Raw genomic sequence first — 16,191 nt, forward strand, 5'->3', positions numbered from 1 at the left:
CTGGGATCACAGAAAGAGCGTTTTACCCGGCATGCTCTCTGCACAGTGTTAGTGATAGCAAACACACTGAGGCGATCCATGAACATAGCTCTGATCAAGAGTCGCTAACTTCACCATGAAATGGCAGCACGCAAACCTTCATAAGACACAAAATGCTGGAGTAACTCAGCGGGTCAGGCGGCAGCTTCTGGAGAGAAGGCGCGGGTGACGTTTTGGGTCGAGACCCTTTCTTCAGACTAGAGTTAAGGGAGAGGGAAATGGGAGATACGGACGGTGAAGTAGGGAGATATAGAACAAATGAATGAAAGTTATGCAAAAAAGTGACGATAATAAAGAAAACAGCCCATTGTTAGCTGTTTGCTAGGTGAGAACGAGAAGCTGGTGTGACATGGGTGGGGAAGGGAATGCAGGAGTTACTTGAAGTTAGAGAATTAAAACCATTACAACTGTAAACTGTAAGCTGCCCAAGCGAAATAACCAGGCAGACTGAGTGAAGGTGTTCAGCCTTCTATCATTTCACTGTGAATATCACTGTGATATTTTTCAAATGATCTCTAACCCATTAACATCCTAAAGGAGATATAAAAGAATGGAGATGCTGGAGTCTTGAGGGGAAAAAAACTGTGAGAGAAACTCAATGGATCAGGCAGTATCTGTAGAGGAAAATGCACGGGCAACGTTTCAGGTCACAGCGTTTCAGACTGAAGATGGGTCCCGACTGTCCATTTCCCCCCATAGATGCTGCCTGACCCGCTGAGTTGGTGCGACTTGGGTGGGGGAGGGATAGAGAGAGAGGGAATGCCGGGCCTACCTGAAATGAGAGAAATCTATATTCATACCACAGGGCTGTAAGCTGCCCAAGTGAAATATGAGATGCTGTTCCTCCAATTTGTGTTTAGCCTCACTCTGACAATGGAGGAGACCTAGGACAGAAAGATCTGTGTCGGAATGGGAAGGAGAATTAAAATGTCCAGAAACCGGGAGATCAAGTAGGTTCAGGCGGGCTGAGCAAAGGTGTTCCACGAAATGATCGCCCAGTCTACGTTTGGTCTCGCCGATGTATAAGAGTCCACATCTTGAACAACGCATACAGTAGATGTGGTTGGAGGAGGTGCAAGTGAACCTCTGCATAATTGTTGTTGTTCTTGAATCTAATGTGCCTGTAAAGCTGCAGCAAGTAAGCATTTGTGTAGGAACCAGATGCTGGTTTACACTGAAGATAGACACAAAATGCTGGAGTAACTCAGCGGGACAGGCAGCATCCCTGGAGAGAAGGAATGGGTGACGTTTGGGGTCGAGACTCTTCTTCAGACTCACCTCAGTCTGAAGAAGAGTTTCGACACGAAACGTCACTCATACCCATGCAGCCTGCCCCGTTGAGTTACTCCAGCATTTTGTGTCTATCTTCGCAAGTAAGTATTTTCACTGTTTCAGTCCATATCCAATGCATGTGACAAATAGATACTGTTGAACTCTTGCACTATCAGTCAGGACATAGCCAGACTGATTAACTCTTGGTGGAGCCTGATCCCAGGAGTTAATCCACATGCTGATGCTTTGAAGGGCACCTGGTAATCTTAATCTTGCTTGTGTCAACCTAACACAGGGTTTGGTTTCAATTGTTGGCAGACATTAAAAGCTTACAGGTCAATCAATGCTCTGCTTACTGAAGGGCAGAAGGATCAAGGGACCTTTATTCCAAGGAGAGGTTGCAGATTGTTCAAACATACCAGTAGGAATAAAAAAAACAGAGTAAAACTTAAGACGATAAGGGTAGGAATCTACTTCAAAGAAAGGCCACACATTAACTGGCCTCCTAGTCTTTACAGCCACCAATCACATGCTGCTTATCTGATAGGGCATCTTGCAGCAGGTCTTTAAGTGAGGGTTAAAAACAAAATTAGGCAAAGGGGAAATTGATGGAAAAGGCCAAGGAATGTGGTGTTGGAATTTACTCCTTATTGCAACAAGAGCGAAGTTTGCAAATTTTGTTTGAAAAGTCAGTCAGCACTTGAAGATATGCTCAAACGGCATTGTATCCCAGCAGTATGAATATTGGTTTCTCTAACTTCAAGTAACCTTTGCATCCCCTTCTCTCTCTGCCCCTCCCCTACCCAAGTCCATTGTATTTCTTTCACTGTGGTCCTGTTGAGTTTCACTGTCTATATAATTCATCATCACTGCCCCGCAGCCAACAAAGGACCATTGTGGGCTCCACCTTACGTTGATTATCGCTGATTTTTGTGCATTATCTTCCATTCGTTTGTTCTATGTACCTTGTACCTTCTATATCTCTCATTTCCCTTTCCCCTGACTCTCAGTCTAAAGAAGGGCCTCAACCCGAAACGTCACCTATTCCTTTTCTCCAAATATGCTGCCTGACCCGCTGAGTTACACCAGCTTTTTGTGTATCCTCTAAGAGGATGTCATAAGCTTTCTATGACAATGAGTATAGGATCCTTGCACTGTGCAGAAAGGATACAGGGGGAAATGGAGGTTTGGCATTGAAACGTGAAGGGGCAGAGGTGAATTTACCTCGCACTTTTCCACAGTGGGATGTCTGCCACACTCCGAGCTGTTCCAGGTCACAGCATGGACCCCCTCGTTGTCTCCGGTGCCTTCCTCCGTGGAGTAGCTTTTGGAATGGTTTCTATGGCGATGGACTCTGTTCTGGGCAAGGCTGAGCTGCTTACGAAGGGCCTGGTTTTCTTCCTCGACCTCTCGCACGCGCACCTCCAGGGATTCCCGCTCTCTCTGGTTGAACACATACCGAGGGCTATTCGCAGGGGCTTCGTAGGGAGTCAGTGCGACCGGCTTCTCATCTGCAACAAGGAAAAAGACACAGAGAAGGTCACAGCAATGGGAAAATCAGCACAGGTCTGAAGAAGTGTCCCGACCCGAAACATCACCAAGCCATGTTCTCCAGTGAAACATACACACATATGTATATATATATATACACTCACACACCACACACACACTAATGTACTGAAGGTAAACAAAAATGCTGGAGAAACTCAGCGGGTGAGGCAGCATCTATGGTGCAAAGGAAATAGGCACCGTTTCGGCCCGATGGCAGGGGTCGTTGTACTTCCTTTAGCCACAGTCATTTAAGAAGGGAAATAGAGATAATCCAGGAAATTATAGGCCAGGTGAGCCCCAAATCAGTGGTAGGTGGGCTATTGGAGAGGATTCATCGGGATAGGATCTATTCCCATTTGGAAGGGAACGGATGAATAAATACGCAGGGATAGAGGGGTATGGATCATGTACAGACAGAGGAGATTAGTTTCACGGTATCATGTTCGGCATGAAGAGCCTATTCCAATGCTGTACTGTTCTATGTTCCATGCATTTCACAGCTTTTTCATGCCACTTTGTTTGCTTTCTGCCTCTTGAACTGCCGTCATTAAATATTCCAGACAGCCCTGTAAAAATTAGGATTACTGGGCCATGGTGATCTCATCCTGTTACGTTCTTCCCATTCTACCCATCCCTTCTCATAGAGTCATAGAGTGAGGAAACAGGCCCTTCGGCCCAACTTGCCCACACCGGCCAATATGTCCCAGCTACACTAATCCCACCTGCCTGCGCTAGGTCCATATCCCTCCAAACCTGTCCTATTCATGTACCTGTCTAACTGTTTCTTAAACGTTGGGATAGTCCCTGCCACAACTACCTCCTCTGGCAGCTTGTTCCATACACACACCACCCTTTGTGTAAAAAAGCTACCCCTCGAATTCCTATTAAATCTTTTCCCCTTCACCTTCAATCTATGTCCTCTGGTCCTCGATCCCTACTCTGGGCAAGAGTGTGTACATCTACCCGATCCATTCCTCTCATGATTTTATACACCTCTATAAGACCCCTCATCCTCCTGCGCTCCAAGGAATAGAGACCCAGCCTACTCAACCTCTCCCTATAGCTCAGACCCTCCAGTCCTGGCGACATCCTAGTAAAACACCATCATCTATATATTAATGAACACAATTTTTTTTTCACCTTTTCCAAGGGTTTTTGACTCAAAACATTACTCTGTCTGTATCTCTCTACGGATGCTGCCTGACCTGTTGAGGATTTCCAGCATCTGCAATTTGTTTGGTACACTTTTAATTCCAGCAGAAAAAGTGATTTTTTTCCCTCAGAAAACTAAGACAAAATTGCAATAATTGGTTTCATTGGCCTGAGCCGCTGCTGTGAGAATTACTCTGTGTCTTTTCAGTCAGCAGATCCGAGTTCCAACCCAGATTAAAGTGGGGGGAAAAGATGATTAATGATTGTAAAGATTTCATGAGCTTGGAGCAGTGTTCCGTTCAGTTTGTGATCAGACAGTACATAAGCTCTCATAATCTGATGTACTTCTTCGCATGTCTTTTATTCATTGTTCTTTATCTCTGCATCGTCGTCCATATCTCTTATTTCCCTTATCCCTAACCAGTCTGAAGAAGGATCTCGACCCGAAACGCCACCCATTCCTTCTCTCCAGAGATGCTGCCTGTCCCGCTGAGTTACTCCAGCATTTTGTGTCTATCTTTATTAACAGATTAGTCTGCTCTCCTGGCTACTGCGCCCTATTCGTATAACCATTGTGTTTTCTAATTAGTTTAGCTTTAGTTTAGAGATACAGCGTGGAAACAGACCCACCGAGTCCGCAACGACCAGCGATCCCCATACACTAATACTATCCTACACACACTCGGGATAATTTTACATTTTACATTTATACCAAGCCAATTAACCTAAAAAGATGTAAGTTGTTGGAGCGTGGGAGGAAACCAAAGATCGCAGAGAAAGCCAACGCAGGTCACGGGGAGAACGTACAAACTCCATACAGTCAAGCACCCGTAGTCAGGACGAACCGTTGTAAGAATGTGGCTCTACCGCTGCGCCACAGTGACGTTGATAAAATTATCAACCAATTTATCCCCTTTACTGAACTGTATGCAAAACGAAAATGTCACTGTACATGGGATCATAAAGGACATTTGTCCATTGACCCCTGTAGGGTTTTAGTTTATAATATAGTCTGCACGTCACCTCCAATGGCCTGTCTCTGCCAGGGTTGTCTATTCCAAGACCACGTTAACATTCCCGCTCTTTCCTCATCACGAGATGAGCTCCCCACCATCAAAGGGATCTACAGGAGTCGCTGCCTCAAAAAGGCAGCCAACATCACCAGAGACCCACACCATCCTGACCAAGCTCTCATCTCACTCCTGCCATCGGGACGAAGATACAGGAGCCTGAAAAGTGCAACGTTCAGGTTCAGGAGCAGCTTTTTCCTTACTACCATCAGGCTATTAAACACTACAATCTCCAAATAACCACTATTATTGTTTGATTGTATTTATATATAAACGTATATGAATACACAAGCACACACACATATATTTATATATATATGTATATATATGTGTGTGTGTGTGTGTATATATATTGAATTTTTTGTTTATTATATTGTTAACAGGACACTATTTTTACATATTCTGTTGTGCTTCTGCAAGTAAGAATTTCATTGTTCTGTTTGGGCCATATGACAATAAAACACCCTTGACTCTTGAAAACGAATCTCTTCATTCTAATACTTCAACTTTCTTCTCGAACATGTCTCCTTCCCCCACACCCACCGCCCCTTCTGTCGATTTTTCTCGTTTGCTCCAGCTCCTAGTTTCAACTTACCTGTAAATTTGAAATCAATCCCGTTCGCCCAAGTCCAGTTCTTACACCCACTTCAGAAACAACGCTGCTTCCTTCCTGAGAGCCCGCCCCTCACCATTACTCCCTGCTTCATGCCACTATTTGGTAGCTTTCACTCCACACTGCCCATGTCCTTTACTCCCATGGGTCATTAATTGCAGTACTTTATCAACAGCCCTTTCCAACATCCACATTAACGGCAGCATTCTCATCAACCATCTTATTACTTTATTCAAAGAACTAAATCATTAGCCAAAAACATATTGTCTTCAACAAATTAATGCTGACTTTTTTTTATTAGCCCATACTATCACAAGTGCCAATTAATTCTGTCATGGATTACTGCTCTAAAAGCTTCCCCGTCACCTGCATGTAATTGCCAGTTTTATACCACTTCACTTCTCTGCACGTAGGCTGACATTCATGCTCCTCTCAATCCTCTGGTACCATTCCACTGCCCAAGGTGTATTGGAAGCCTGCGCCAGAACCGCTAAAATGTTTCACCTTTTCTTCCTTTAGAGACTGGGATGCGGCTCATCCAGATCAGCTCGTGCTTATAACCAACCTGTTACAAACAGCGTCGTCATCTAGTTTTATGCAACCTCCTGATTGCCTCCCCTCCACTGATTTAATGGCAGGATCCAAGTCTCCAGTGAACAGAAGAAAGGTCTCGAACTGAAACATCACCCATTCCTTCTCTCCAGAGATGCTGCCTGTCCAGCATTTTGTGTCTATCTTCGACATAAAGTACTGTCGATACAAGGAACTGCATATGCTGGTTTACAAAAAAAGACAAAAAGTGCTGGAGTAACTCAGCAGGTCAGGCAACATCTCTGGTGAACAAGGATCGGTGACGTTTCGGGTCGGGACCCTTATTCAGACATACAATACAAATTTTCCATGTCTCCGCAGAAATATCTTTTCTTTGGTCACTAATCACCCAGCTCTTCCTTTGACTTTCTTATCTTTGAGCAATTAGCGAAAGGGTAAAGTTGCATTTATAGAATAGTTCTCAGGACATCCAAGACCATTTTATAGCACGAGGTTTAATACACAGGTTCAAAGACGTCCTGTACTGAATATACCATCAGTGGGCAAATTCATTCAAATGATGAAGGATGACTGGAATATGCATTAAACAGGTGCAAGCGCATTCCTGCTCTGACAAAGGATCTTGGACCTGAGCTGTTAGCTCTGTTTCTCTTTCCACGGGGACTGCCTAACCCCATGAGTGATTCCAACAGTGTCTGAGTTCCAGTAGCAGTTTTTTTCCCCCGACTTCCACTTATATCTGTTTACTAGAAGAGCAAGGCAAGTGTATCCACCAGAGTGGGGTGTCCCTGCAACACTGCCAGGACAACAGACTTTCATGGTCAGCTCAGGATCCCTGCACTTACAACAACTGGGGGAATGGCACAATGGCGCAGTGGTAGAGTCGCTGCCTTCCAGCGCTTGCAACGCCAGAGACCCAGGTTCGATCCCGATTACGGGTGCTGCCTGTACGGAGTTTGTACATTCTCCCCATGACCTGCGTGGCTTTTCACTGAGATCTTCGGTTTCCTCCCACAATCCAAAGACGTATAGGTTTGTAGGTTAATTAGCTTGGTATAAGTATAAATTGTCTCGCGCGCGCGTGTGTTAATGTGCGGGGTTCGTTGGTCGGTGCGGACAAGAGCGGAACTCGCTATCAAACCATGGAGGGGACGGGGGACACCATTTTTTGGCGGCCACGCGCGCATGCGCACACTCACACACAAGCGCGCGAGGCTTCGGAGGCTCAATCCAGCGCTAAATGCAGCTCAACTCTGCCTGTCTCACCGGGTTAACTACAGCCCTGTCTGGACTGACGGGACACCAGCGCTGCTTCTCCGCGCTGGCCATATTTCCCGCAAGTCCAGGCCGGGCTGTACTGTAAGCTCACCTGGCGGGAGGGACAGGCAGAGTTAGCTGGGTTTAGCGCTGCTTCTCTGCGCTGGCCCGTCTGACTGCAACCAAAGATCCAGGATCCTATAACGGAGGATCTTTGCTGCCGACCTCTCTGGACACCCGTGGGGGGGGGGGGGGGGGGGTACTCGGGTGGGGACAGGACAGCGCCAGAGACCCGGCCGGGATCATCCTGGCTGCGGATGAAGCGCAGGTCTGTGTCACGTCTCCCTCCTCCAATCACCGCGCTGAATTATGTCCCGCCCCCATTGCCTGCCGACCGACGTCTCTCTCCTCCAATTGGCGCCCTCGAATACCGGATTACAAAAACTTGGGGGGGGGGGGGATGTCCCCCACCTCTCAAAACATATAGGGGACGTGTCCCCTCTGCCCCCCCCGGGTTTTCCGCCCCTGGGTGCGGACTCTGTGGGCCAAAGCACTGGTTTCCGCACCGTATCTCTAAACTAAACTAAACTGGTACTTGAAAATGGCGTTTCTGTGTACTGACTCAGTGTACCACTGCTATACACTAGTATCTGAGATGTCTATCTAAGATGTATCTAAGTACTTATGTATAGTGTTACTTGTACTGAGCACTGGAGCACTGGAGTCAGTGAGGAGCCCCTGCTGGATCAGCCAAGGGCAGCAATCTCTCCCTGAATGACAGCAGTAGATCAGATACCTTCTCAGGACAATCTAATCGCCTTAGTGAAGCAAACGGTTAATTCCAGGTTTATATAGAAGCAGCATATAGTTGCTGCCTCACAGCGCCAGTGACCCAGGTTCGATCCTGACTACGGGTGCTGTCTGTACGGTCTGTAGATTCCTGTATCTTGGGAAAAAATTGTGACCATTCACCTTATCCAGGCTCCTCATGATTTTATAAACCTCTGTAAAGTCATCCTTCAGCCCCATATGCTCCACGGTGAATCTGTGGAATACTTTGCCACGGAGGGCTGTGGAGACTAAGTCAGTGGATATATTTAAGGCAGAGATAGATAGATTCTTGATTAGTACAGGTGTCCGAGGTTATGGGTAGAAAGCAGGACAATGGGGTCGGGAGGGAGAGATAGATCAGCCATGATTGAATGGCGGAGTAGACTTGATGGGACGAATGGCCTAATTCTACTCCTATCACTTATGAGGGAAACAAAAGTCCCAGCTCTTGTTACTCAAGACCCTCTAATCCCAGTAACTTCCTCATGAATCTATTCTGTACGTCTTCCAACTTAATGACATCCTTTCTATAGCTGGGAAACCAGAACTGTGCACAATACTTCACTTGCGATGTCACTGGTGTCCTGCACGGTAGCCACATGATGCCTTGACACCTGCAGGCAATGCCTTACAAATGAGGGCAAGCATACCAAGTGTCTTCTGCACCACCCTGTCTATCTGTGTCACCATTCTCACTCACTACAGTTCAGTTATGATGAAACTGCAGTTCTTAAGGACATAATTACACTTATTAGTGCGTGTTTTATCTTTTGCAAAAATCTAATAAAGTGGAATTTTAATAAAACATTAGTTATGATATCGTTATATGGTGAGAATAATGATATCATGAATTTTCTAAAGGGTAGTCTTTGCGGAATCCAAATGCAAAACCCTAAATAATCCTGATTGTCAAGCTGTGTTAACACTGAAGTATACTGGAATCTGAAAACAAATTAACTGGATTCTCATTAAAAGTTGTGATCATTAAAATTCCAATCATAAGTGTAATTTAAATCTCTGACTCACAAGTTCTTATAAGATTTCATAGAGATTCATGCAGTCACATGCAGCTTCATTTTCCTCACATGAAAAAGACTTGCTTCTACATAGCACCATACATTTTGGATGTGAGCATGTCAGCAGTGCTGTGGCACAGGAGGTAGAGCTGCTGCCTCCTGTCTTTGTGGAGTTTGCACGTTCTCCCTGGGACTGTGTAGGTTTCTTACGGGTGCTCCCACATCCCAAAGACAATGGCGGTTTGTAGGTTAATTGGCCTCTCTGTGAAATTGCCCCCGGTAAGTAGGGAGTGGATGCTGGTGAGATAACCAAGATGTTGTGTGAATGGGTGATCGCTAGTCGACATGGACTTGGTGGGCTGAAGGTCCTGTTTCCACGCTGCATCTCTAAATAGTTCAGAAAAAGTTTACCAGAGCGATGTGCAGAAAGGGACTCCAGATGCTGGTCTACACCGAAGATAGACACAATACGTCTCGATCAGAAACGTCACCTATTCCTTTTCTCCAGAGAAGCTGCCTGATCCGTTGTGTTACTCCAGCATTTTGTGTCCATCTTCTGATACTGGGAATGGGCAGGTGATCCATGGAGGGAAGTCTGGGAAGGTTGGGCTGGAGCTTAGGAGAGTTAGAGGGGACTTAATTCAAACATAAGATCCTGTGGGGTCTTAAGCAGAATGAATGTGGAAAGAATGTTGCAGCGGAATCTAGAACAACAGCTTAAAATTACAGGGCCACCCATGTAGGGCACTTATTTTGTGATGGTCAGGAGTCTGTGGAAACCCTCCAAGAACAGTGGAAGCAGACACTTCTGAATATCGGTCAGGTAGAAGTAGATGGACGCATGATAAGCAGGGAGGTTTCTGGGGGTAGATGGAAATATAAAGTTAAAGTTACCATCAGAGCAGCCATGAATTCATTGATTACCAGGGTGGGCTTGAGTGGTATTTTTGTAAGCCCTTATTTATTTGTGATCATTCTTGCAACAAAATAGATGCATAGAAGAAGAGTATATAGAAGAGTAAGTTATTAGTTTAGTTTAGCTCAGAGATACAGTGCAGAAACAGGCCACCGAGTTCGCACAGACCAGCGATCCCAGCACGATAACACTACCCTACACACATCGGGGACGATTTAACATTTACACCAGGCCAATTAACCTACAAACCTGTATGTCTTTGTAGTGTGGGAGGAAACCGAAGACCTCGGAGAAAACCCACGCAGCTCACGGGGTGTAGGTACAAACTCTGTACAGACAAGCACCCGGTGAGTCAGAATCGAACGCGGGTCTCTGGCGCTGTAAGGCAGCAGCTCTACCACTGCTCCACCGTGCTTCTGTTGGGTGGATTCATTTTCCATTGGTCGATTAGCTCATTCGCACAACAACAAACCATCAGCATTGTCACAATGTTGAGGCCCAAAAGGCCACTGACTCCGCGCAGACCCGCGAGCATCCCGTGCACTAACGCACTAGGGACTGTTTGACAATGTTACCAAAGCCAATTAACCTACAAACCTTGTACGCATTTGGAGTGTGGGAGGAAACCGGAGCACCCGAGAAAACCCATGCGGTCACAGTACAAACTCCGTACCGACAGCACCTGTAGTCAGGATCGAACCCGGGTCTCTGGCACTGTAAGGCAACAACTCTACCCCTGTGCTGCCTTGATCCATTCATGCCGATCCAAATGCTAGTAAATCCTGACCCTAAGAATGCCCTCCAACAACTTGCCCACCATTGATGTGAGGCCCATTAGCCTGCCTTGACTTTCTTAAATAACGTGCAGCATTAGCCACCCTCCACCCTGGAGCTTGGCATTCTTTACATTGTTCACTTTATTCTTTCTTTTGCAGTTCACTGCCAATACTAGCTAGTTATTTCTCTTCTCAAATACCTGTCCAAGGCTCACAGAATTCACCCGCTGAGCCTCTTTGAAGACTTTTGTTATGATTTTTGCATCAGTTTGTTTTAAGGCAATACCTAGCTCCATCTTAGAAAGGGGTTCTTTGTTTGAATTCGAAGCAATCCATACCCATTGCTGGGGCCCTGTCTGACAGCCCTTGTCATTCAGTGAAAAGACTCATTCTCATTGAGTATAATCTTTATAATGCATGATTACTGCCTGCAAACTTAGGCCTTTAATCCTCCTTCTGCTCCAGATTCAGCAGTAAGCCTTCAAAGAGCCCTCAGTCCTGCTGTGAGCGTGTGATTTTAATGCTCTCAGAAGGAAAGTTCTCTGGAACTTCACGAACCTTACAATTAAAGTTCAGCCAAGTTAACCAACACAGATGGGACCGGCTAATTGCCAACATCTTTAAATTAAAAATGGTTTTATCAGGAAACGGTACCAACCAGTCCTTGCCACCTTCACATCACGACCCGTCCTCCTGCTAAGCACACCCCCTCCGATTAGTTTTATTGATATATTCCTGAAACTCCAACCGAATATAAAGCAGAGAAAGGATGAGTCCCACAAGGGGGAGGGAGTGGTGGCAGATGGAGGAAGCCAGGTATGGCAGACACAAGGGAAGGGCCGGTAAAGGGCCTGTCCCACTGTATGAGGTAATTCAAGAGTCCTCTCGAGTTTTCCCCTGATTCGAACTCGGAGAATGTCCGTAGCGGGTCCGTAGGAGTTCGTGGATGTCTCGTAGCGGCTCGTACGAGTAAATAGTAACAGTATTTTCCATCACAAGTATTTTTTTACTCGTGTACATTTTTCACAGTGTTGAAAAAACGTCACGAGTTTACCGGATTTCCCGAGTACCTACCGTTACTCGTACGACCCGCTACGAGTCATCCACGAACTCCTACGGACCCGCTACAGACATTCTCTGAATTCGAATCAGGGGAAAACTCGGGACGGATGAGGAGAGGGACGACGGTTCGCTGGACAATCCGGATGGAGGCCCTGCAGAAGCCTGGGGCTCGCTTGGATCGGGCACCGCTCCAGATGACCGAGTGCGCGGACCGGACTGGAGTTTGAAAATTGCGCCAAAGCCTGGCGACTCTTGCACACGGAATCAGTGGACTATTTCTCCGCACTTTGTTGTAATCGGGGATTGAGCTTAGAAACATAGAAACATAGAAACATAGAAAATAGGTGCAGGAGTAGGCCATTCGGCCCTTCGAGCCTGCACCGCCATTCAATATGATCATGGCTGATCATCCAACTCAGTATCCTGTACCTGCCTTCTCTCCATACCCCCTGATCCCTTTAGCCACAAGGGCCACATCTAACTCCCTCTTAAATATAGCCAATGAACTGGCCTCAACTACCTTCTGTGGCAGAGAATTCCAGAGATTCACCACTCTCTGTGTGAAAAATGTTTTCCTCATCTCGGTCCTAAAAGATTTCCCCCTTAGATATGGAAATACTTTACTGAACTGTACGCAAAAAAAAGAATGCTGCTGTATGTCTGTACATGTGATAATAAGGAACCATTGATTGAACCATTGAAGAGAAAAAAACCTCCACACACAGGCACAGAGGTCAGGATTGAAATCAGGTCACTGGGATTATTAGGCAGCAACCTTCCTAGCTGCAGTACTGTGCAGCCCGAGGCACGCATTTCAGCATTTTATTCCCAAGAGGCGGCCATTCCCATTCTCTCTGGTAACTCAGTTTATTCAATTAGTAAACCCAGCACGTGGAAAATCACAAGCTTCATCTTCAGATTATGTGGCGTAGCCAGGACATTAACGTCAACCCGGTCTGTACACAGTCCCTCGAGTGGAGTGAAGAGAATACCAGCTAACATCTTGGGCTGTTGCCTCAGCTCACGAGTATATATGTAGGGTGTAGAGGGAGAGTAGGTCGAGACTGAAGGAGGGTCTCGACCTGAAGCGTCACCCATTGCTTCACTCCAGAGGTGCTGCCTGCCTGCCCTGCTGAGTTGCTCCAGCGATTTCTGCCTGTCTTCAGAGAGGATTATTAGGTTGCTCCAATCAACATAATTTGGTAGTTTAAACTCAATTTCAAAGGCTTGTAAATGTTATGCAGAGGAGAGGGGAGGAAGAATAATGTGTAATGGAAGGTGATGGCAGGGATTTTAAAGTGACAATAATGGTGACACTCTCAGTTAAGTATGACTGAGGTGTAGCCACAGCAGTAGAGTTGTTACCTTAAGGGCCTGTCCCACTAGGCGATGCTTTTAGGCGATTACGACAATGGAATTCACCAAAGTCAGCACCGGAGACAACCTACGCCAAACTGGCGACAACTTGCATCATCCTGGTGATAACCTACGCCAAACTGGTGACAACCTATGACAACCTATGACAGCACCTACGTCAGAAGACCAGCTACGACAAGCCCACGGTCGCCGACTGTCGCCGAAAAGTTTTGAACATTACAAAATCCAGCGGCGACCAGAAAAATGCTACGACTCTTTGGGCGACTGAGGAGTCTACTCGCGACCATACAGGCGACACCCCGGCGACAGCCTAGTCGCCTAAAAAATAGCCTAAGTGGGACAGGCCCTTTACAATGGCAGAGACCTGGTTCGATCCTGACCTCAGCTACTTTCTGTGTGGAGTTTGTACGCTGTAATCAGCCAGAGATAAAAACCCCTTGTAATGTCAGAAGTGTTCTTGCACAAATCACCTTGGTTTCAGCCTCTAATTACTATTTTGTGTTGGCAAAGTTGAGCCAAAATAAATAATCGAGGCTTTGGAAACTCCGGGTGGTGTTCCAGGCAGTCGCTAATTGAAAATAAACAGAAGTTAATTTATTTTAAATAACAATCCTCCTTTCAGTACAGGGAGTGAGTTCTGGGAAGAAACATGAGGAGGAGAAAGCAAAAGAAGACAAGTCCATAAACAGCTTTGGCCAGCCTCAAAGGTCACAACTAATTATGTTCAGTTAAAAATACAGCTAGTTTAATAATAATAATAATAATGGATGGGATTTATATAGCGCCTTTCTAATACTCAAGGCGCTTTACATCGCATTATTCATTCACTCGTCAGTCACACTCGGTGGTGGTAAGCTACTTCTGTAGCCACAGCTGCCCTGGGGCTGACTGACGGAAGCGTGGCTGCCAATCTGCGCCTACGGCCCCTCCGACCACCACCAATCACTCACACACATTCACACACATTCACACACAGGCAAAGGTGGGTGAAGTGTCTTGCCCAAGGACACAACGACAGTATGCACTCCAAGCGGGATTCGAACCGGCTACCTTCCGGTTGCCAGCCGAACACTTAGCCCATTGCGCCACCTCTCAAGAACACAAAGGGTGGTGGGTGTATGGAACAAGCTGCCAGGCATGGTAGTTGAGGCCGGGACTATCCCAATTTTTAAGAAACAGCTGGGCAGGTACACGGATAGGACAAGTTTGGAGGGATATGGACTAAACGCGGGTAGGTGGGACATGTTGGCTGGTGTGGGCAAGTTAAGCTGAAGGGCCTTTTCCTACTCTGTATGACTACGACTCTATGCCATATGGGGGTCTGGGGATAAGGACGTATTAGCAGGAGAGATACAGAAAAAAGGTCAAATGTTGCTTCTGAAAGATTATGAAGCAAATAATTAAAGATTAAAGACTTGCTTGGTTGTTTCAGGGTTAAGCTGGATCAGCAAATGTCTGGCAGGAATTCTGCACAAATGGGCCCCGAAATAGTCAAGGCAGCCCTGGAAAGTGAGAAGGCTACCAATTGTGCAACAAAATCTGAATTACAGAAAGAGTGGGTGCCTTTTGCCAAACCTGTCCCCCTTCTGAGCAAAATCACGAGCAAAGCCCACCCAGGCAGATAAACTGGGATCCACAAAATAGGGGGATAGTTGTGGAGGTAACTTGGACCCGTTTATTTATGAGATGCCCTTTCGTCTTTGCTTTGTTAGAAGTTTAAAGAGATATGGAGTGTTTGTGAGTACTTTCACTGATGTACTTGTGGAAGGTATCCTCAGTGGTTGCATCATGACCTGGTACGGCAATATCAAAACACAGGAAGGCAAGAGGCAAAAAGCAAGAGAGTGGTGAGCTCAGACAAGTCCAGCATGGGCACAGCTCTCCTCTCCAAGCTTTTGCCATGTGCATCCTCATGAAGGCAACATCTGTCATCAAGGATCCTCACCAACTGGGTCATGCCCTCAGCTCTGCTACCATCGGGCAGAAAGTACAGAAGCCTGAAGTCTCACAAAACCAGGTTCAGGAACAGCTATCTTCCTACAAGTATCAGATTCTTGAACCGACCATAATTGTGCCTCGACAACAGAAAACACTGGACCACCTCTTGCAGTACCAAGATTTGATTTTTGCACGAAAATGGCTTGTTTTTTCTCTGCAGTGTACTTTCTTTCAGTAAGTATATAATTTATGTGACAATGCTGCTGCAAGCAAGATTTTAATTGGACCTGTTCCTCACCATACCTGAGCATTTGACGGTAAACTCAACTTGATTTGTTCCTCTTAGCTTGGCACCAATAAATGATCCCTAACCTTATGCGGCTCACTCGATTCCAAAGAGCTGGGAACCAATTCAAGTGTGGGCAGTTCAGGCTCGGAGCAACCTGGGGGCCTGCTGCTGTTGACTGCTGTATTTAAAGGGGATGACGGACCAGAACATGCAGGAGTGTTACACACCTACTTTTATAATGGGCCTCCTCAGCAATGCAAAGCAAAGTGGAAATCTCCAGACCTCAGTGTGCAAACCGACTGACTATACTATTGAAGGTAGACACAAAATGCTGGAGTAACTCAGCGGGACGGGCAGCATCTGTGGAGAAATGAAATGGATGGCGTTTTTGGTCTGAAGAAAGGTCTTGACCCATTCCTTCTCTCCAGAGATGCTGCCTGTCCTGCTGAGTTACTCCAGCATTTTGTGTCTAACCTTTGA

General features: G+C 46.2%; 1 protein-coding gene across 2 annotated transcripts in view; it reads right to left on the bottom strand.

Annotated features, from left to right (window-relative positions):
- The window catches only part of LOC116983860 (LARGE xylosyl- and glucuronyltransferase 1), a 307,222-nt gene that overhangs the window by 128,995 nt on the left and 162,036 nt on the right, over positions 1 to 16,191 (bottom strand). For both annotated transcript variants that reach the window (XM_033037738.1, XM_033037739.1), the window contains exon 3: positions 2,536 to 2,822. In XM_033037738.1, the coding sequence (XP_032893629.1) occupies positions 2,536 to 2,822 (287 nt within the window). The remainder of the gene's footprint in view (positions 1 to 2,535; positions 2,823 to 16,191) is intronic.

Source organism: Amblyraja radiata, chromosome 19, assembly GCF_010909765.2.
Source record: "Amblyraja radiata isolate CabotCenter1 chromosome 19, sAmbRad1.1.pri, whole genome shotgun sequence".
Lineage (NCBI taxonomy): Eukaryota > Metazoa > Chordata > Chondrichthyes > Rajiformes > Rajidae > Amblyraja > Amblyraja radiata.